Raw genomic sequence first — 22,961 nt, forward strand, 5'->3', positions numbered from 1 at the left:
AAACTAATAACATTAGCTAACTAGATATATAAATTCAAAAAATGCAATTTCCAAGGCTATTATCATTCTTAATTACTTTGGTTCATAGACATTGAGCCACGATAAGTTAGTGCAGTCCTGTCCTATACCCAAAATAAGTTAGCCAAACACCAAACTGATAGTCTTATAGAATAACCAAAATTCACTTTGGGTTAACAATAATGAAGACCAATGATTATAGTTAGAGGCATATCAAGAGGTATGTTTGGGTGTTTGACCTCAGATTTCACTGCACAGGCAAGTATTTTCCAAAAACTAGCCGAGTTTTTGCTAAAACTCACCAATTACTCAGCATGTTTTTAGCAAATAACTTGGCGAGTTTTGCCCTTGCTGAGTTGCGAGCTTTTCAAGGAAAACTTCGCAAGTTTTCCATCTATGATACAAACTAATAACATTAGCTAACTAGATATATATATATAAATTCTAGAAAATGCAATTTCCAAGGCTATTATCATTCTTAATTAATTTGGTTCATAGACATTGAGCCATGATAAGTTAGTCCAAGTCAAGTCCTATACCCAAAATAAGTTAGCCAAATACCAAACTGATAGTCTTATAGAATAACCAAAATTCATTCTGGGTTAACAACAATAAGACCAATGATTATAGTCAGAGGCATATCAAGAGGCCAATTTTTTAAGAGGTGTGATTGGTATAACAAACCCATTTGCATATATCTTGAACAGATGATTTTCTTAAACAAACTGATCTGCTAATGATAGGAAATGACATAAAAAGTCTCTTGGACATTCAAGAGATGTAACCTTTGGTCTCACAAGACATATAATATCAGATCTATTATTGACAGAAGAAGAATAGATGATGAGAAAAATATTAGTTAGTAATCAGATAGATTTGGATCAAGAGAAAGAATAAGAGATCATAAAAGGTATTTGATACTCTTCACAAGAAAGAGATGGAAACTGAATCATGTGTTGGATTTTGATCAAATTGAGATTTAGGAAATATTTTTATAATTTATGTTTCCTAGATGAATAATGTAATGCTTTCCACTTGAGATGGTATGATATGATTCTGACGTAAATTGTCTTTCAATGAATATGTATATATATATAAAGAGGCATGTCTCCTGTAGAGACATGTCTCTACATGAACAAGAGTTCATGTAGGGACATTTTTCTATGTGAGACATGTCCCTCGTTAATATCTTAGCTCGCATTAGTTATTGCTTTAACATATATCATTGTCTATGATGAAAGTAGCTGATAACCACGATCAGCTCATCACTCACTAACATTGATAACATTATGTACTCAATACATGAGAGCACAATTGATATCACAAATGATATTTGTTCAATGTATTATCATGATTATAAAATATGAAAAATTAATATTATCAATAATAATAATGCTCCATGATAATAACAGTGAAGGATACATATCAGATGTTTAAGGTTGGTAGGCCATTCAAACATTTGATTTCATCACTTGGAATCATTCGATCGAGGCTACAATCATTAACACTCCCTCTTAGCTAGGAGGATGATTTCTATCCAAATAAATAACACAATGTACAATTGTATTGTGTACGTAGAATATTACCTTAATGTAATATTTGAAGTTATAGTCTACACAAATATCAAAATTATATCTACCATAACAGATGTTACCTCATGGGGGCCTGTGTTTCTTCCTCGTCTGACCAGGCTTCTAGTCTGTTGTTGAATATGGATGTTGTGGTTTCTCTTCCCTCTGTGGGTCGGGATCCTGTGAGTAATCTTTCTAGTATAGTATTGCCTGTTTCTCCAGATGGGCTTGATGTCGATGCTTTGGTTTGGGAGAAGGAGGCTTCTTTGGTGGAGGAAGGTTGGAAAAAGGTTAAAGAAAAAAGATACAAATGATCCCAACAATCCTCTGATCGGCATCTTCGATCTCACTCTTTTGGGACTAAAGGGTCCTAAATGGTTTTATGAAGTTGTAATTTGGTGGCAGAATTGAATTGTATTATCTGTGAGGCCACCCTGGTCACTTTTTTTGGTTGGTGCCTGATTTCTCCTCTGGTCTATTGTATTTTTTGTTTGGACTCCATTGAAAAAAATTTGATGTGTAAAGGGTTTCAGGCACCCTTCAAAACCTGTTTTACTTAATCAAAAATAGATGTTACCTCACGGTTTCATTAGGAGTATGGTATGCCCAGGAATATCAACTATATGATATTCACCATACTCGTATCTTTTCTTGGTAGGTACATTGACATTAAATCTTATGATGTCTACCAATTACGATATCTGCCAGTGTAACACGGGGACGTCCTCGGGACGGGGGGACGGCGTCTCGGCGTTTCGTGGGGAGCCACTTAAAGCGCCACCGCCGCTGGAGACGGGGAGACGTCTCCGAGACGACTAGAGGTCTCCGAGACGGGGGAGACGTCTCCGAGACGGCTAGAGGTCTCCGAGTGTGGGGGTGCAGGGGGACGCCAAGGAGTCTCCTTCATTGAGGGAGGACGCCAAGAAGTCTCCTTCATTGTGGGGGGAGGTAAAGGAGTCTCCATTGATTTGACATTTTGATTTGGACTCTAGGAGACTTGTAGTTTTTGTTTGCATTATATACTTATTTTGATATAATGATTCATGGCACATGATACTTATTGTAATCATCTTTATGTCATGACTCATATGATCATTGATTACTATTAGATAGTAGAATCTAGATACTCATACTATTGATTTGAAGGCTAATATATAGAGTTTAGACTAATATTTATTATTTGTTGATGTTCAATGTTTAATGTTCATTGTTTGTTTGTCATTTGATCATGAATCACGATATTCCAGTTGATATGGTATATGTTATACCATATACACCCCTACTCCTTCCGCCACCCCCCATCCCCCGCCGCCGTCCCCCTGCCGTCCCCAAATCAAGGCCCCTCTGTCCCCCCGTCTCCCAGGGCGGTGTAACTATGATATCTGCTCATGGCATATCCACGGATGTTATATCTCATAACATCCACCATGACATATCTCAATAATATAGCGCATTATAGTTGCACACTACTCAGTTAATATTATGTAAGAGATATAAACTATCATGACATGTTCTTGGATACCAACCATAAGATATTCATCATGATAGTAGGTTAAACTATGTTAAAATCATCACTTTACCATACTAAACACAAGTAAACTTCATTGAAAGATTGCTACCTCTCAAGAAGTTTTCACAAGATCATCTAATAACTCACATGATATCCACCATAAACCATATCAAAGGGTAGAGGGTGGAATAAGGGTTTTCACCTCAAGCTTCTCTCATAGAGAAGGATGCATTAAGGTATATCTGAAGTAACTAATTATGTCGAGGCTCCCTCTTAGTAAGAAATCCAGTCTATAACTCCAAGTTTGTACATTAACTACTTCACTTTGGCAGAAGGCTTAGAGAAAATATCGGTTGTTAGATCTTCAGTGATAATGTACTTTGAGTAAATAGCATTTCAAGTATCCATCTATCGTTTAGGCATTAGCATAAAGACATTTTTGTCTATGACATGGAATTTCATCTCATGAATCATAGTCCTCTGTAAAAAGCCTAACCTGGCTCAATCTGATAACTAGTTGGGTGTAAAGAATTTCATCTATGTTTCTTAAAAAAAAGTACAGCTTTGCTTCTTGGTTCCTTGAAACATACAAATTCCTTTGATTTCTTATAACAATTAAATGCACATAGCCAACCAGAATTTGTCTAATCAATGTAAAAGAACACTTCTCTTATTTCCTTGTATTCTGCCAGCTATACAATTGTTGACCAATTTATTTAATTATTAAAAAGTGACAGTAGATGGTATTGTTAACCATTTCTGCCCCCTCCCTAAAATTCAAATATCTAGGGTGACAACCATGTTCACGTTCATTGACCCATTCATTTATTGTCATGCAAGATATTAGGGTCACGTAAAACTTTGACTTTCTCTTTATATCCCTAAGTCTTAACCATTTTCTTCATATTGCATGGTATGGTCTTATGATATTTCAAGTTTCGATCATGCGAAATCCACATTGCCTGGTCGCTACAATTATGGCTTAACCGTTTAACCCTCAAATGGGTCGTGATGGTGCGAAACAGTCAAGATAGTAGTTGCGCAGCTTCGCGGTGGTTTGGGCTAACATTCATGTTTAAGTTGTGAAGCAGAGAAGGCAATTAGTCGTAACCTCGCAGCCAGTTCTAGCTTATGAAATAACTGAAGATTACGATCAATAGACATCGTCAGATCTAAGAGGATCGACACTTATCGCATCCCTGCATTTTGAAAGTGTCTGAAGTTTAACAAAAGCGGGGAAGCAAGTGTGCGACGTGTGTCATGGTGGGCTAGGTGCATTTGAGTTCTCTTCATCACATCGTTGCAAGGATCAGAGGATAGTTTAATGTTAAATATTTTTAAGGAATATCTTGTCGAACGAGGACAGATAAATTGGGTCAATGCACTCCTTCGAAAAGCTTCATTCTCCAAGTTGCGATGTTGCAAAAGTCAACAGCTGCAGTTAATTTCAATGTTTTCGCATCATCGCGGATGATTAAGGTTGACCCAGAGTTAATGTTGCGAAACTACGAAATGCTTTGTTTGCAATATCGCATGAAGTCAAGATTAACCTGGAGTTAGGGTGGCGATGCTACGCAATACTTGTTCGCATCTTCGCAAAGTTAAATACTACAATTAATGATTCAGTTGCGAAGGTGCGATGGCAGTTAAGTCATATAGTTGTTGCAGCATCGCAAACATTTTATGCCAACCTGAGTTTCGGGTTGCGAAAGGGCGAAAAAGGCAAAAATTGATTTCGCATCATTGCGCAGTTAGAGGATTGTTAGGTCCAAACCACAGCAATGGTGCAAAGGGGTCAATTTCATGTTGAGCGCAAGGTCGCAACAATTGAGGGGTTAAAGTAAAATCGAGATTTGAAGCAGCGATAAGCATAAAACAAGGATGGTTACAGTTTCATAGGTTCAAGCAATTAACAGAGGAAACAAGTTGCTAAGCCGCTAACAGATGAAGATATAGGTCAACAAACAGATAGAAGGCTGAGTAGGATGGAAAAATACTTCAAGATTATAGGGCCACGTAGCAAATTGAATGTTCGAATCCATTTGACTTGATGACATTGCTGACTTGGCATGTTGAGAATACAATCAAAAGCGACTCTTTAATGGCAAATTGATTATATTGATCGTCTACAACCACCTTTTGGTGTTCTCCATGCCTGGTAAACGCAATTTTCTTCATTTTGCCACCTTGGTTATCTATCTACCCAATCAGAGCAGTGATGGCCACCGCTTTTGTCTCTTTAGAGCTCGATTTGCACACAAGGATCAGATTTCAGCATGGAGACGTGCATCTGATCAGATTTCTTTCTAATTCTCTGTTATTGCTCTCCTCTGCAACTCAGCTCCACCTAGTTGGGGTTTGAACTCAATGTAATATCAAAGTTATGCCTGAACTCCATAAAAGGCAATTGTAAATATGTTTTGAGGGTTCCTCCCTACTCTGTTATGTCTACTTGCAGTAGCTTTGTGCTCTGTACCTGTATTCCTTGCTTCCCATTAATGAAATAGCTCTTCTTTACCTCTTCTTGCCATTCATGATTCGTGCATGTATCTTGCCTTGTTCTAAATGTTTCTTTCTAGTTTTTAAGGTTTGTATGTTGTGTTCAAACTGTTGATGATTGTTGTATTTGTGAAGATGTCTTTCCCTTCAACATTTGATCAGTTCAAAACCTGCATATCGGCTCAGGAAGAGTCTTACGCAAGTTTTGAACTGATCAAATTAGGGGTGATGTACCTAATTGAAATGGTATCGGCTCAGGAAGCACCCAATTTGATCACCACAAACAAGAATGCTACTCCCAGATATCAAATGCAACTTCCAAATTCTCAATGCCGATTTCCTTTACTGTCACAGTAAATTGATTACGGATTTTCAACACCTATCTCTCTTCATGGTTCATTAAATTCTTCCTTCACACAATTCTCCTTAGACATAGATCAAACAATTGGAGAAGTTGACAAATTGCTATACAGCAGTAGCAATTTGCAGCAATACTTAGAGATAAATCCCAGAATTTCACACACCCTCAACCAGTCAACCGATTAAGAAGATATGCTAATCAAGATTAATCTGCACAAATGATATCTCCCAGCCACAAATAAATACAGTAAGGAGATCCAACCAATGACCAAATCACTTTATCTTAGCAGTGATTTCAAACAATCTTCAAAAACTCAGAAACCCTTATACTTTAGCAAGGGCACACAATTCAAAACTCAGAAAAGCCACAAAGGCAACAAAAGCAAATATATATTCAAGCGCCCTTTCCTAATGAAATAAACTCACACTTATAATCTTTTGTTGGACAAAGTTTCCTAAAAATCTCCACTTTTGAAATTGTGGAAGTTTCCCAAAAGAACTCAACACTTGAAACTTTCCAACATACTTTTTAGAAATTTCTCTTAACGTCACTATTATAATAATATAAATATCATTATAATAATGCAACTTGATAATTATTGAATAAATAAGAGCTCATGCAATTATTAACCTTATTCACTGCAGGTGACGACCAACTACCAAAGCGACCCATTGCACTGCCAAAAATAGCAACTACCAAAAATACACTTATTAAAAATATTAAGTCCACAACTAGGACCCCCAAAACACCTTGTCAACTCATGAGTGTCGCTATGATGAGCTAACTCCATCAACTGCATAGACTTGCCAAAAACGGGGACATTACACTCTAACTACTACAAATTCCTAATCACTAGAGAATTCATCTCAACATGGTCTACTCCCTCTGAATTTATACGACCAAGATCCTCAAAAGTCAACTGAAGCATATCCTCTATCGGCTCCTTCTATCACGAAAGAGTACCTTGGATCATAGTAACATAAGCGAATGAAATAAACTATGGATTTATCCTCAGGCTTGGCAACACTAGGCATTCGAGATAACGTGTTTCCTTTTTGAAGCTTCAGGTACATGCATCAACCACCTGATCTAATCATCCAAGGTTACCTCTAATGAAATGTCAGGCTCCCTCTTGTTATAGAAAGATACTCATTATCAAAATCATAGAAGATATCTTGCTCCAATAGCCTCACCTTATCTGGCATGATCAACATATGACTGAGGCATCCTAGATCCAAAACCACTTTAGAGCTGGTAATAAGATTGAGTCTTGCACAATATTTTGGTAGCATGCCTAATGTATAATTCTTCTTTTCCTAGTTATGAAGGACATTCACTATGCCACAAGCCTCTATCAAACTCAGTTTGTGTTTATGCGCACTTGTTGAGTATCCCTCTATCTAATTTAAAGACAATCATTCCATTGTCATTGCCAACTACTAGAAGATTTACTTATCGATGTGCATGAAAGAATCTAGAACCTATAATGCTCTCTAATAGTATATTGACTTGGATCCATGACTTGTCTTCAAAGTTATCTTCGACTTTCATTTGGTTCGGAAGCTCATTCCTAGGACTGGTGAGTTCTTATTATTTGCAGTGACCCTTCACAGGCTAGTTCACTTTGTAATAGCCTGCTTTGTAAGTCATCTCCAATGACCTCGATTTTTCTTTTTGTGCTCCCCATACTAATCATTAAAGGCTTACCAATAGCAATTTATGTATGCAGCAGTAATATGAATTGAACTAAGCTCCAACAATGTCCCACGGAATGCTATTAGCCAATTTCCCAAATTTGGCTTATTTGACCCCACTCTAGTGAATAACTTTCTGCTGTCTCAGATCTCATAACTCTGAGTTGCAGAGATGTATTGATACCTACCAACTACTAGAAATGATACTCTCCAACACTGTTCAGAAGGTAGTGAACTTCACCACAACCAAGAAGAATATTTCCATGCTAAAACTCTAGCTCTTGATTTGGAATGGAACAACCACACAAAGAAGGTCAAATATGTACATGGGGGTTTCAAGAAGGAACACAAAAATGGCTCCAGAACAGCCGTTTGAACGCACGCCATACCAAGGAATGGAGAAAATGTTCAGAAAAGGTGAAGAAGCTGAGGTTCATATATTTTTACAATCAAAAAATGCCTCAAATACATCTGCATACAACGAATTACATTAGGTGAGGCAGACTAAACTTTATTATTCCTGATAATAATGGAGAAACACTTGATTGGATTAAACATCTACAGAATATCAATCGGCATCCACTATTATTCAAGCCAAAATATATATTGATAGAATACTGAGAGTTGGAGTTTTTCTCATTTGAATCAACAAAGTATTATCAAACTCATTAAAGTTCACATCAAGACTTAAGTACGAAGCTTTTAATGAATTGGGGCCACAAATATTCAGAATAAGATTTAAAAAATTCCCCTATATGTGATATAAAATTCTTCAGACCTGCAGATACCTTCAAACTGCAAAGCCATATTTTCAACAGAAAAATAAACTTGGCCCAGTAGAATCTCATCATCGAATTTTGGAACAATAAAATAGGTCCCCAAACATAGCTCTACACAATAGATGTTTCTTTTAATGAATTGCACAAACATGTAAGAATGATTCTCTACAGACAGCCATTTGTTTGCTAATGCCAGGAAATTGAGATGATTCCACACTATTGAACAGTAGTATTAATTTATATTCATTTGTTCTGTTATGCAGCTATACTGGGCGATAAATGGATGAGGGATGAAGAAAATACCTTTTCAGCAGAACAGCTTAGAATTTGTATTGAAAATTAATACCCAATATCATTGTATACTGCTTGATAGTGTGAATTGCATGGGTTCATTGCTACTTTATATTAAATAGTGGCCTCCATTTAGTACTGATCATGCCACCTTGTACCCACAATATATATTGATGCCACCTTGTACCCAATATATATCAAAGCCACCTTGGCGACATTGGAAAGCTGCTAAAAATTAAACTAATTGCTTCTTACTGAACGTGGATGGTCACATATTGCTGAAGCAGCTACCTTGTATTCATTCACAACATAAAGAAAAACAATATCTTTGTTCTCAAGCATTGCCACCACGTAATCAACTACCTTTATTTAATATTATCTGCTTTAAAAAACCACACCTCTTGGTTCTATTGGTATCGCTGGGTGTGGTTTAATAGAAGCCATACCATATTATGTTCACCATCTTTCCATATCAATGTTATTCAACTTGCCAACATGGACAATCATCACATGGTTGCATGGGAGTGAAGAAAGTTGATGCATCTCAAAACATATATTACAGCTCTCATTATTGAGATCGATGCTTAAGTATCTCTCTATAAATGGCAGCATGTGGTGGAATTTCAAAAAATAATATATATTGCTGTTTAGTATCAACTATATCCTTTCCATTAACATATGCACTACACAGCTTGCAATTATATATAATTTGGGTAGTCTTCAAATGGTTTATTGTAGCCTTTGCCAGCATATAGTTTTCCTCCCGACAATTCAAGATAATATGTTGCGCTACCATTTTCCATGAATTAAGTGATGCAATATTTGCAGGCCACAGATTGCTGAAATCCTAAGAATGGTTGAAGGCTCAGATTTACTTCCTGTGAAGGCATTCTACTAATTCCATGGCAATAATCTATAGCAGGCTCTCCTTCCTTTCTCTTTGCTAAGTTCAGACCAAATGATAGATATATCTTTAACAGATCATATTTCTTAATAACAATTTATCAACATATTTTATGGCTTCAACATAGTCGCTGTGCTTGATTGTGTAATTTCTTAGAGTGCTGCTTCTAAAATGTGATAATTGCTGTCCATTCAAGGTTTCAGGCACAACATTATGTCATTTTGTGTAAGGTTTTCTGCCATGCAATTTGTTAACAAATACAACAAAGTATATGTGTTTGTTCACTATCACAACCTCTTCAAGTATAATCGTATTTTCTCTTAATAGTTTGCTTGCTTCATAAATTATATATCAAGACTTTAGTCTTTTCTAATAAAAAAACAAGAAACAAGGACTTAAACCTTCTGCACGGGCTCGACAAAATCATCAGCATAGTGACATCTCCACCTTCAACGTGGTAAGTTTCAACAATTTTCAACCCAGCAAGCCATGTCTTCAGTATTTTATACACACATTTCCACAGTGGCAGATCAGCGGTCATGCCAGCAAAGGAAAATCTGCCTTCTTTCAAACTGGAAACCATCTCAAAACCAGTGAAGATCCAACACGGCATCTCCAAGTCAGCCACTGTGAACTCGCCGTTTTCACCACTGTTGCAGCGACCAGACTTGGTTCTCTCTCGCAAGTATTGATAGCACAGACACACAGTGCCAGTAGGCATTGCCAAGGTGCAGACAGAATTCGTTGTATAATGAAATTTAATCTGAAAATGAAGAAATTTGAAACCATGGAAATGATACAATGTTAAATTATGGTCAAATTTAGATTTCGAAAATTTTATTTTAATTTCTGTTTTGCTGATGCATAATGTAATGCTTTCCAATTGAGATGCTATGATATGTTTCCGATGTGACTTGTATTGATTTCTCTATGTTTCAAGTTACTCTTTCAATCAACAGGTATATGATATAAAGAGGCATGTCTCCCATAGAGACATGTTTCAACATGAACAAGAGTTCATGTAGGCACATGTCTCTACGTGAGACATGTCCCTTGATAATATCATAACTCACATTAGTTATTGCTTCGACATATATCATTGACTATGATGAACCTAGCCGATAACCATGATCGGCTTATCACTCACTAACATTGATAACATTATGTACTCAATACATGAGATTGCAGTTGATATCACAAATGGTATTTGATTAATATATTATCACGATTATAATATATGATAATAATTATTAAATAATATATATATAATACCTGCGAATGGTTTATCCGGAGTTCATCCTACTTCTCTTTCAATTTCAAGACCAATCCAATGTGAAATACCCCAAGAAGGGTTGTGGAAATGCAACTTTGATGGTGCTTCTAAAGGGAATCTGAGACTGTCTTGGGCAGGATTCATGATCAGAGATGCTAGTGGAGACTTTATTGCCATTGGTGGTAACCATCTTGAAGATGGAACTAACAATGTGGGTGAAGCTGAAGTAACTCTTTTGGCTATTAGAGCTTCCAAGAAGCTGGGGGTGACAAAACTACATGTTAAAGGGGATTCACTAATCATTATTAACGCCATTATCAAAGGGGACACGAAAGCTTGGCACCTTCAAAATTACAGCCTCAGAATAAAAAAAGAGTTGTCAACTCTGGAGTATTGTAAATCACACACATAAACAGCGTTGGAAATAAGGATGCAGACAAAATGTCAAACTGGGCTCTAACTCTCAATATTTCTGATTGTAATGGAAAATTATACTGATGTCAAGTGGGATGATTTAACATTCCTACCATTTATTCTCTCTGCCCCTCATCAAGACACATCTCCAAACTCATAAATGCGGCATGCAATTGGGGGACACTTAGATGTTACCATTCCCATTTTGTGCTACATTGGATGTGACTAGCTTTTACTGCATGCCATCATTCGCCACCTTAGTTCTTTGTAGTGTGAGCCTTATTTTTGTTCGCAAGCTTACTCATTTGCAAAGTTTAAATGGAGCTCCTTTGCCTTTGGGCGTGGACAAAACAGAGGTTGCCATCACGCTTCAATGCCAAAAGCAACGAAACCCTTTTCATGGCCACAACAGGAAAACCAGAGTTGATAAAATGTTTTGAGTTTACTTAACCAGATTGGCGGACATGATAGATTGGTCGTTGGAGGAAATATTCTACCAGTTAGAGAACAGGCACTGCACCAACAGAAACATTTATTCTATGATTTTAGAATGAGCGTTACAACTGGGAGAAGGTAAGGATATCCTTTGTTTTATGATGCTTCAATTGGTCCTAGGGGATGCCTTACAAGGTTTAGAGGATATTCTAGCGACCTTAGTCCCTAGAATTGGAACCAATTTGGGTGAGAAGCCTATTGGAATTGAAAAAATTCCAGGTACAAAATGCACAACCTTCGTGTGGAGATTTGATGAAAACCTGAGACACAAGAGGTTCAAAGAAGCAAGAAACGCTTGGTATTCTCTCAAGTTACTTGTAATGCAACACATTAATGACAAAGACGTCATCCAAATGAAAGCTAGGGCTGGTTGGCTGGCCGCAGATGAGGAACGCCTCGTTGAGTTGCAAAGAGCTAGAGAAGAAGCAAAATAAGGCAAAGGAAGATTGACCAAAACCCAAAATCAATGCAATGTTGAGAGCAAGGATTTAGAATTTCATCCCAAAGGCCCTTAGATGAATTAAGGTTCTGCTTCACCTTTTCCCTACTTTTTCTCTGTGCTGGTTATAGGTGGGGTTTTGGGTTTATGTGATGTTTGCTATCCTCTATTTCAAAATCTTCTATTGCCTCTAGTGTTTGGGTGGGAATGCATGGCTATTTTATTGCTTTTGTGAGTATTCCATTTTAAGAGCAGGTGGTGGAACTGCCAATTTTGGGGTCTGGAATAGCAAAATTCCTAAATGATCAAGAATGAATTAGCAGAGATCCCACTTTTCTCTTTTTATGACAAATGGAGAGATGTTTGTGTTGTAATGGAAAATTATGGCCAATCCATGGAGGCCAATGTTTAAAGCATACCTAGTGAAAATTTCAGTTCATCTCTTTTTATCTTGTTCAGAATTTTGACAATGTAAATGCTTCTGCAAGTTGGTCGTAAGAGGATTTGGTTTTCTGAAGAAGACCTTTCTTGACAAAACTATAATGCCAAAATTTTCTTTATGATGATTTTGGAAATGGCTTGGTCGAAGGTCAGATTAGAAAAGGATTCAAGATCAATTGCGAATAACCTGGCAGAATGGAAAATGAAAAAGACAACCTGGAACAGTTTTTTTTTTAAAGCTTAATGGCAAATCAATAATTAGAAAAGAATGGGAGAAATGATGGCAATTAAAGGCCGACAGTTTGGTTTAGTTACAGAATACATTTTGGAGAAAAAACTTCCATGGTTTACTTTTGCACATGTCTAGAAGTGTTAAAGCCTCTTTGGACACTTCTCTTTGTTTCCTGTTATCATTGTTGTAATTCTGTAAATGTTTGTAAACCTATGTAATAGTGGCAGGAACATACCTCCGCAATTGAGTCTGTACGGACAGTTACGAGTTAGGTTTATTTTGGATGGATTGTTCAATTCATTGACCCATCGTAGAATTTTCAAGTCTCTTTCGATGTACTTACTTTATGTAATGCTCTTACTATTTCAATAAAATCAAACTTATTACCGAGAAGAATATGTATATATATATATATATAGACATACATATCTATACACACACGCACATATATTGTCAATATAATAATGCTCCACAATAGTAATAGTAAAGGATAGATATTAAATGTTTAAGGCCGATAGGCCATTCAATCTTTTATTTTCATCGATTGGAATCATCCAATCAATTACAATCATGAACAATAAGTATTGTTGGCAAGCAGGCAATGTGTCAATAGCAATTACATAACATTGTATCTAACTCATGTTAGGGATAAAGAACTGTTATATATATACAATCTATTCCTTAATCACTCACTAATATTATAAGCAGGTCATTCATTAATACAATTAAGAGGATAGGTTTCTTTTTTTCAGGAGAGAGAGTAATACCTTGCGATGTAGGAGGAAACTCCCAAGATGGGGTGAAGACATATATGTACCTTTGAGAGATAAGTCCCAAGATAAGTGCGCATATGTTTTCAACAAAACCTTAAGGGAGCTTCCTTGTAAATTGGTTTCCAAGGGCCCATGGACAAGTAATTCCCCACTTAAGATTACTGATTAGAAGAGAAGCAAGGAATTAGGGCGTAAGTGTGTATTATAAATTAGTGGCTGTTTCATTATCTGATTTAAATGCCTAGTGATGTATGTAAGTATTTGGAAATTGGCATTCACCTAGAAGGGATGTTACAAATTGTCATTTCCAAGCACAAACCGAGCCCTAGTTGGTAATTTTATGGTAAGTCAAGTGAAGACCCAATAAGGGACATTACAGCCTTAAGCAGTTTAGTGGACAGATTAATGAACATTACATCCATAGTTCCACTGGTTTTTCTAACGAGGGAAGGTAAGGACAGGTTTTGGGGATGGAGGCTTATCAAGATCAAAGTAAAGTTAACAAATGCTGAAAGAATTGGTCAATTCCTTACTATGAAATATTTATAAGCATAGAGGTAAAAAGCTCAGAAGAGAGACTTAGAGGTCTTGGATACTTTCATCTTTGTATAGAAAACAGAGTCCACTGACCCTTGTGGCTTCCTACAAGAACAATACCCTAGCCTACAAGACTAGTGTAGGGAAATTTAAGAAAAATATGAATACCATCCAACACCCCCACCCCCCCCCCCCCACTTGGGTAAATTTTTATTCATTCAATAATGATGGCTTCTTTATAAATGCAAGATGTTGACAGGTCAGAACAAAACCGATATCCACCTCCATTGCAAGACTGAATGTAAAGTATCTTACACTTAGTTTCTAGTTTCTATTTCCTGCAGATTCTTTAAGGTTTATCAAGTTTGTCATTCTTTGAACGTAACACCTTTTCTCATTAGTTAGTACTATCCTGATTAATACAATAGTGTTTATCAAGTTCATTTTCTAATATAGCAATCTTACAGAATAGAAAGCAGAAAGTAAATCTAATACAAGACTATTTAAAAATGAGGATTTGGAAGAAGCTGCATACCTTTGAAAGTGTTGTAACCTTTCCGGGAGGAGATGCCCTTGACACATTTTTATCATTATCACAAAACAAGTACCTGTAGCCAGCCACATGGTAGGTATTGCCACCCCCCCACTCTCTACTTAACTTCTCCTCCAGCTTTAATATCTTTAAATATGCCTGATATCAAAATGAAGAAAATACCATATGTGATGTCTCAACAGCAGAAAATACTTTATTGAAGGTCTAAGCTCAATGGTATAATGCATGATTTATTTTCTTCATGAACAACAAGAAAAAATGTAGAACAAGAAAAAAAATTGTAATATAAGTCTTTAACACATACACCGCAGCACAAATTCAATAAATGTTTTCAAGCTGAAGCTTATCTGAATTTCTACTGGATTGCACATGCACCCTTTGCAAGCATTTTGTTCCAAAACCAATTACATGTTGAAAAAAGAACAATTAATTTATCACAAATAAAATACAGGTATAAGAGGACTTCAAAATGTAATGTTTACCCTCCCCAACGCAAGAGTGGCAAGCATTTCTAACATGATTTCATATTAAATGACAAAATGTACTTTCAAGTAGATGGATCTAAGAACAGGCTTGAACCATATTGCCCAATTTTCAGTTCCATTCCCTTTTGCCCTAAGATTGCAGTCAAGTCAATGTGTCAATGTTTTGAGTCTAAGTCTAAGTTACCTTTAGGAAGATCTTCTCATCTACCCATCAAGAAAACTAGGAGGAAATCATTTAAGCATGAGATTATTCAAGTAGCTAGGCGATTAGGGTTTGGGTGGAGTCAAGCTTTCCCTGATGAGAAGAGGTTTGCAATTTCTGTTGATCCATTGTTCTATATTCTAAAGCATGTTGGAGATGAAGGTTCATATTAGTCTACAGTCTAACAGCGGACGATCAAGTCAAAGATGGCGAGAATGAAAATGGGAATCGAATCAATGGCACAAAATGTATCTGAATCTCCATTTCACGGGTTGAAAAGTCATTTGTCCTTGGAGATCGATCCCTAACCATCAGTTGAAGATCAAATCAAACATTATCACACCTTCGCAAGAGGATAAGGCTAAGCTATAGTTTAGGTTGGGAAATAGCGAAGAGCTCACGATCGCACCATCACAAGAAATTAAAGTTAATCATGAGTAAGGCAGTGAAGTAGCGAAAAGTTGAAGATCGCATCGTCGCAAGTGGTTAGAGTTGAACTGAGGTTAGTGTTGCAACAGAGCGAAAGCCTGCATTCGCAGCTTCACAGGGTTAAGAGATGAGTCAAAGTTTAGGTTGCATAGTTGCAATCGATGGTAACAATCTTCTATGCAGTCATTGGAGTATCACAAATGTTAAGGCTGACTTTCAAATTTGGGCTGCGAAGTTGCGAAAGGTGATCTAGGCAGTTAAGTGTGAAGTGATTGCATCATCACAAGTAATAATGCAGTTAAAGATTTTCAAGTTGCGAAACAGAGAAGGTTGAAGATCACATGATCGCGACTCATTTCCAGCCTAAAGAAATTCAAGTTGTGATGGTGCGAAGGGTCAACATGACAGTTAAAGTTTAGGCTGTAGCAACATCGCAAGTGAAAGAAATGTTAAATCTCAGGGTGGCGAAGATGCGAGGTAGCCAATCATCCCATCTTCGCATCGGGTAAAGGTATCGTATAAATGACAGTTGCGAAGAAGCAACAAGGAAAAAATAAAGAGGGTTATTAGGTTTTAATCGTGATCATTAATTTAAAATCAATGGCCAGAATTCAAACTCGCTATGACCGTTGCAATACGAATTATATGGATTTGGGATCGACAACAGAATATGAAGGAAATGAAGATTCTTACAAGGTTTTAGAAGCCGCATGAAGATAAAAGGTCGTCAGGTGTTCTCAGAGGTTCCATGAGATCAGGGTCATCGCTGGGAAAGATGCCACATGTCCATACCATGTTATAGATTAGATATTTTCATGTTTTATTTATATTTTCTTTCTATTATGTGACTATTGCACTACCAGAGCTGAGGAATGACAAAAAACTATAAATTTAATTTCTAATGATAATGAAAAGGTTGGCAAACTTGATATTGAATTGGCTCTGTAATTCCATTTACCTAATTTGCTCTTCATGTTTTGTTGCCCATTCAATTCATAGAATTAGTTCTACATTGAGAATTGAAGGACAATTACATGTGATTCTATGATCACCCCATCGATTCCATTTCAATATGGTATTTACAATATAGGTAATTCCATTTACTTTTTCACATGCAATTTTGCTTCTCCTCTTGTTTGTTCCACGGCATCTTAAAAGTAGTTTTATTGGAAATTGAAGAATAAATGTGGATGAATCTATTAGTAACTTGTTGGATTCCATTTCACCTAAGTCTAATAGTTAAAGCAATTCCATTTTCCCTCCTATGCATCTCTTCTTCCTTCCCTCTTTTGTATTTAAATGATTAATCTGCATTTAGAATAGGAGTGAAGGTCAGAAAATTTCAAGACAATCTACTATAGTCATTCCATTGGGTATGATAGGTTGTCCCAACCCATTTTGCGTGAATTGTTTGTGTCTACAAGAAATTTGGTTAGCCTTTACTGCTCTCAAGCTAAGAGCTTATTCTATCATAAAATTATGATCTAAGAAAGACATGTTCATCGCATATCATTGCAAGTCCTAAGGGAGTTGTACCTTGTAATTCAAAGGGCAGTTATAGAACACATACACTAACCCATTTGCTGGTGACATCCTTTTGTTTCTCCAAAACATTGGGTATTAAAAGAGTCAGGTTATAAACCCTAACAAGAGAACAAACTGTTAACCAACAGTTTTTGGCAAATCTGCAGGGGATAATTCAAAATGCAAGAGCTCTGAAGAATTTCTCTTCATAATTAGCCTGCACTCTAATTCCTTATATATTTTGAGTTGCAAGATAGGATTTGTGGAGGTGAGGTGTTTTCCATAAGAACCTATTACTAGTTTACAGCCTCAACCTACTAGAAAGGAAAAGTTAATTCAAAGTTGAAGACTGATAAAGTTTCCTTGATCACCAAGGTTAAGGTAAACTCAAAACAACATTTTCTAAGTAGTTGATTCATCCTGGATTCCAAGTATACTAGGAGTGCCAAGGAAAGAGGAAGGATTGACTCAATATATGAGGAACTCGAAAAATCCAACTTTCCTATTCTAGAATATATTTTCAGAAAGGGAAGAGTGCTTGCAAGGAAATCTATTGCTGAGAAACTCCAAGAAACTCACTTGCCTACAGTCATTTCTACTAGAATAAGGAGAAGTCTTCTTCTCCTCCTATCGCTAGAACTTCTATTCCTCCTACCTTTGATGCTTTGTTGTTAATTGGTGCAACACTCCCTATTTAAGTCACTTTCCAAATAAATCATATCATTGTACCAATAGCTATGGCAGTCCCTTGGGACAATGCAATTGGTCCTCTCGTCCTTGCAGCTAATAATGATTTGCCAAGAGCGTCAAGAAAAAAATTCCCAAGATTCAAAGGTGATGGCACAATCTCTGCAAAACAACACCTAAGTGCTTTTCATAAAGCCTGTGGTGTGGTGAATCCTCAACATCAAGATGTGGCAGTCAGAATGTCCGTGGATACTCTTGTAGATAATCCTGCTGATTGGTTCCAAGATTTACCTACATGGTGCATCACAGATTGGAATCACATGAAGCAAAGGTTTGAAAAATGCTATAAAAGTACAAACGATGCACAAGTGTTGTTGCTACAATTGGCACAAATAAAGAAAGAACCACCCATTTCTATGAGGCATTATAATGCAAGGTTTAACAAACTCATCAAGAGAATACCTGCTGCAAGTGCACAAGTAGACGACAATAAGAAGACCTTCTACATCAGCTCTATGCCTCCTGATCTGGGATATCAAATTAGAAGAGCAAATGTAGCAAATTTACAAGCTGCCCAAATGCTAGTTGTAGAGATGGAAGATGACATGATAGCCTCTAGTAAGTGGAAAAGAGAACTTCAATCTGGAACCATAGGTAATGCAACTAGCACTTTAAATAATACAGATGTCATGCTCTATAAGTTGGCTAATTAGGTTATTTCATTGAAGAAACAAATCAATAGGCCTATTCATTCTTTTCACCAACCTTATCAAGAAGGTTCTAGACATCAAAATGAAGGTAAGACTTTACAAATACCACCTTCTCAACAGAGATTAGCAATTGAGGCTGCTCCATAGAGACAAAATATGTGTGCTTTCCACCTAAGGGCAGATCGTGATGGAGATACACGTGCTAACATGATCAGATATAAACAAATGGTGGACAATAAAGAACAAACAATGGAATATCCAAAAAGTGAAGATGATCATACTCCTTGTGGCGACTCTAAAAACTTTTATTTGGAGTATGAATCAAATTTAGAAACTGGAGGGAACTGCTTTGCAACTCTAGATGGACCTCAGTTAACAGTCATGACTAGAAGTCAGAAGAATAAGAATCAATCCTCCAATTCAGTGCCTGCTAAAAATCATGTATCATCAAATAAAGCAACTAGAGATAGTGGCACAGTACCTTTAACTTCACAAAAAGAACACAAAGGTAAGTTATCTAATTCTTTGATATAATACAATATTGTGAAGAGTCAAGAATTCAGATATCTCCACTAGATTATTTGAAGTCTAAACCTGATCAACTCCAAAGACTTGTTGAGCACTGTAATAATAAAGATGGAGGTCATGATAGTATGAATGCTAATGTTGATCATCACAACAAAGCCAGCACTAGTGGAACCTCTTTGCCTAATGAAGATCTTGCACTACCTAAGTTGTTTCAAGAAGAAGGGTCTATTGTCTTAGCTACTTCTCCTAATCAAAGACCAGATCCTTTTTACATTTCCTTGTTTATTAATATATAATCAAGATCAAGATCAATATGATCAATATGATCAAGATCTTCAAATATCAACTGAAACATATTTCAGACGAATGCATCACACTCCCTCCCACAATGATATCAAGATCTTCAAATATCAACTGAAACATATCAGTTTGACCTCCATCAAAGATCTTCAAAGATTTGACTCCCTCTCGCGGCGTGATCACCATTCTTCCATTCCGTCTGCTCATTTTTCCGAACATCCATCTATCCTCCGCAGTTCTCTATGGCTTTGAGTGAGGGTGTCGATTTGTTAGCTAAGGTTACTTTTGCTCATCATTCATTGTCCATTCTTTGTCTACCTGTTCCACGATTTTTCTCGTGCAGCCTTCCTTCCTTTCTTAGTGGTCACAGGTCACGAGTTCCCTCTCCTTGCTCAAGATTCGAAGGTTTCTGGTTGTTAGCATCTCACATTCCCACGTCGTTAACAAGTAAATCTTGTTCATTTCGGGTGCAGTGGGTTTTCTTTGTTTATTGGTGTGGTTGCAAACAAGGTTTCATCATTTGTTGGGCCCAGTGTTTTGTGGATTTGCTCCTTTTTTTGCATACTGGTTAAGCGGATTTGGTGTGCGTATTGTGTATTTCCTCTAAATGCTACGGGTTACTGGTGTTCTCTTACTACGAAGGCGATCTTTGTTCATCAAGCCGAGTTGTAGCTCTTAGGTTCGTAGGAAGGAGCTACTGCTCTTGCCTTCACACAGCAACCCCGTCTTTGCTCGGGCTCCCTTTACCTATTCGGCAGTCTCTAACAACTCCTCGCTCCCTGCCCGACCTTAGCTCTTCATCCAATGGGCTCCTCTGAGCGTTCCCCAGGTGTTGGACCAGTGATCCCGACTGCTACCACTCCTACACCCTCGCTTACTTACCAGAGACTCTTCGATAGATTGTTGAAGGCTAAAGAAGATAACCAGTGCCTGAGAGATACCGTTCTTGAACTGTCTCAGACCATTGCAACAATCAAACTCCAGGTCAAATCCAATTCATCTGCCATTTCTGCATGCTCGGTTACTCTCCTATCTAGAACAGCTAACATCAAGAAACACTTTGACACAGTCATCGATTAGCTAGGAGACCTGGACTCCTTCAAAAAGCAACAATGTGATCTTGTGACCAAACACACTACTCTTCTTTCAGAAACAGAAGAAAAGGCTAAATCTTGGACCTCTATTTGCACGAAGCCCATACCAAATCCTCTAGTTGGTGTAGAAAAGATCATCCAGGGGCAAATTACCAAGGAAAGTTGGAGGAGGGCCCGCAAGCTCAACCTCAAAGTGCGGCAGCTCCCTATGATTACTATAGACCCTATGATAGCTAGACAATCCTTTCTCGCCGACCAACTCGGGATTACTGATATTTTGTTGGAAAGATGTTGGGTCGGATCGAATGGTACACTCTTTCTGAGATACGCCTCACTTTCAGACAGATTGCGGGCCCTCAGGTTGAAGAGGAGATTATTCCCTCTCCCAAAGAAGATCTTCTTGGATGAGGACCTCGTGAGAGCACAAGTGGCCGAGTTGCGTCATTTGAGGATTCTGGTTGCGAAGGCAAGGTGTGTTGGTAAATGCGTGTGATCCGTAACCTTAGAGCTATTATTCGTGACTCCCCACCCATCGGCTAGGATCAGAGGCCAGCTCTTCTGGCCAAATGACGATCCTGCCAGCGGTCACATGGAGGTAGTTCCTCCTCTGGCTCCCTCCATGTCAACTACAGGAATGGTAATGACACTCCTTGGTCATTATTGGGTTTGTTTGTGGACGCTATGGGTTTGGCTGATATTCTTGTTGTCATGGAGACTCATGAGACTCCGGTTTGCCCTCTCCCAAGGTTCGACAAGTTCTGGTGGCTCTCTATCTGTAGGGAGGAGGTTTGTACTTCAGGGGGTGTTCGTGGTTCTAGTGGTGTTGCTTGTTTGATTAGAGATGACCTCTTCGGTGCTACTTTGGTTGTCCACTCTAATACCTCTGCTCGTTTCATGTGGAAATAGATCCAGGTTAGCCATGCCAAGAGGCTCCCCAGAGATATCTTCATTACAGTTTGTTACTTCCCACCGGCCACCTCACCATACACTATCCATAGCCCTATTGACAGTGATCCCTTCTCTGACCTTCTCAAGTGCATCTCGAAGTTATCTAGCTTGGGCGACATCATCATTAAGGGTGACTTTAATGCTCGGACCAGAGACCTACAGACCCCTCAGCACGACCACGTTTCTGACTTGATCTACACAAGGGAGTCAGATCCGACCAACATGGGTTTTTAGCACCACTCCTCAAATAGTTTGGGGTCTCTCACGGGCTACGGTCACCATCTCCTTCAGTCTTGTGAGTCTTCTAACCTACTAATCATGAATGGACTCTCCTGCTTCCTGGGCTCTGAGTCCTTCACTTGCTAGCCCCATTGCAGTGGCATGAGTGTGGTGGACTATGTCCTCGTACCTTCTTATGTCATTTCTCCCATCTCCAGCTTCACCATCACTCATCCTCCCCTAGCTGATCACTCCATCCTTAGCCTTTGTATTAGCTTCACCCCCCCAGCCTTATCCCGGTGCCCTCGTACCACCTTCCACTTCACTGATGGAGATGACTACCTCTTCACCCTCCACCTCAGACGACTGCCCCCCCCTAGATCGTTTCACTTCTCCCTCCCAGGTCTCACCCATGTTTGACATGGTTGCCGGTGGTATCTGGGAATCTGTCCTCCTCTCCATCGCCCACCGCACCTCCTCCCCCCTTGACCATACTAGCTGTAAATCCTACCCGATGAAACTTTGGTTTGATGCTAAGTGCAAGTCCTTCCATCATTTCTTGCATGCCTCCTTCGCTGCCCACTCCCCCTTATATATACAGATGCGCTCCTCTTACCACCGCCTTACTCGCTTAAAGAAGAGCTTGTTTGTGGCTTCCCAGTTTAGATCCCTTTGCGATACACTAGCCAGCGATCCAAAGTCCTTTTGGCATACTATGTTTCCCTGCCATCCTCCCTCGTATTCCACCCTTGACTCGCACGCCCTTGTTTCACATGCCACTGTCATCTATGATATCCCTGGTCAACCTCCCACTCATGCCACCTCCCCTGCCCACTGCCACCTCTTCACTCCCTCCCTAGCTAGAGAGGCCATTAGACTCATGAGATGCAGCAGAGTGGCCGATGAGGATGGCTTTTAGGCTGATCTTTTCAAGCTTCCTACTTTGATCCTGTGCCCCATTCTTCCAATGCTCTTTAACATGGCAGTTTGTACGGGCTTCCCTGCTTCTTGGTCAAGACATGTGATTTACCTGATTCATAAATCTAGGTTG

The 22,961-nt window shown here is 38.3% G+C and overlaps 1 protein-coding gene across 3 annotated transcripts in view; it reads right to left on the reverse strand.

Annotated features, from left to right (window-relative positions):
- LOC149575304 (vacuolar fusion protein CCZ1 homolog B-like) overlaps window positions 1-22,961 on the reverse strand; it is a 132,776-nt gene that overhangs the window by 7,393 nt on the left and 102,422 nt on the right. For all 3 annotated transcript variants that reach the window (XM_089815080.1, XM_089815082.1, XM_089815081.1), the window contains exon 9: window positions 14,767-14,922. In XM_089815080.1, the coding sequence (XP_089671206.1) occupies window positions 14,767-14,922 (156 nt within the window). The remainder of the gene's footprint in view (window positions 1-14,766; window positions 14,923-22,961) is intronic.

This window comes from Cupressus sempervirens, chromosome 2 (assembly GCF_028749045.1).
Source record: "Cupressus sempervirens isolate cs-2001-9-10 chromosome 2, ASM2874904v1, whole genome shotgun sequence".
Classification (NCBI taxonomy): Eukaryota; Viridiplantae; Streptophyta; class Pinopsida; order Cupressales; family Cupressaceae; genus Cupressus; species Cupressus sempervirens.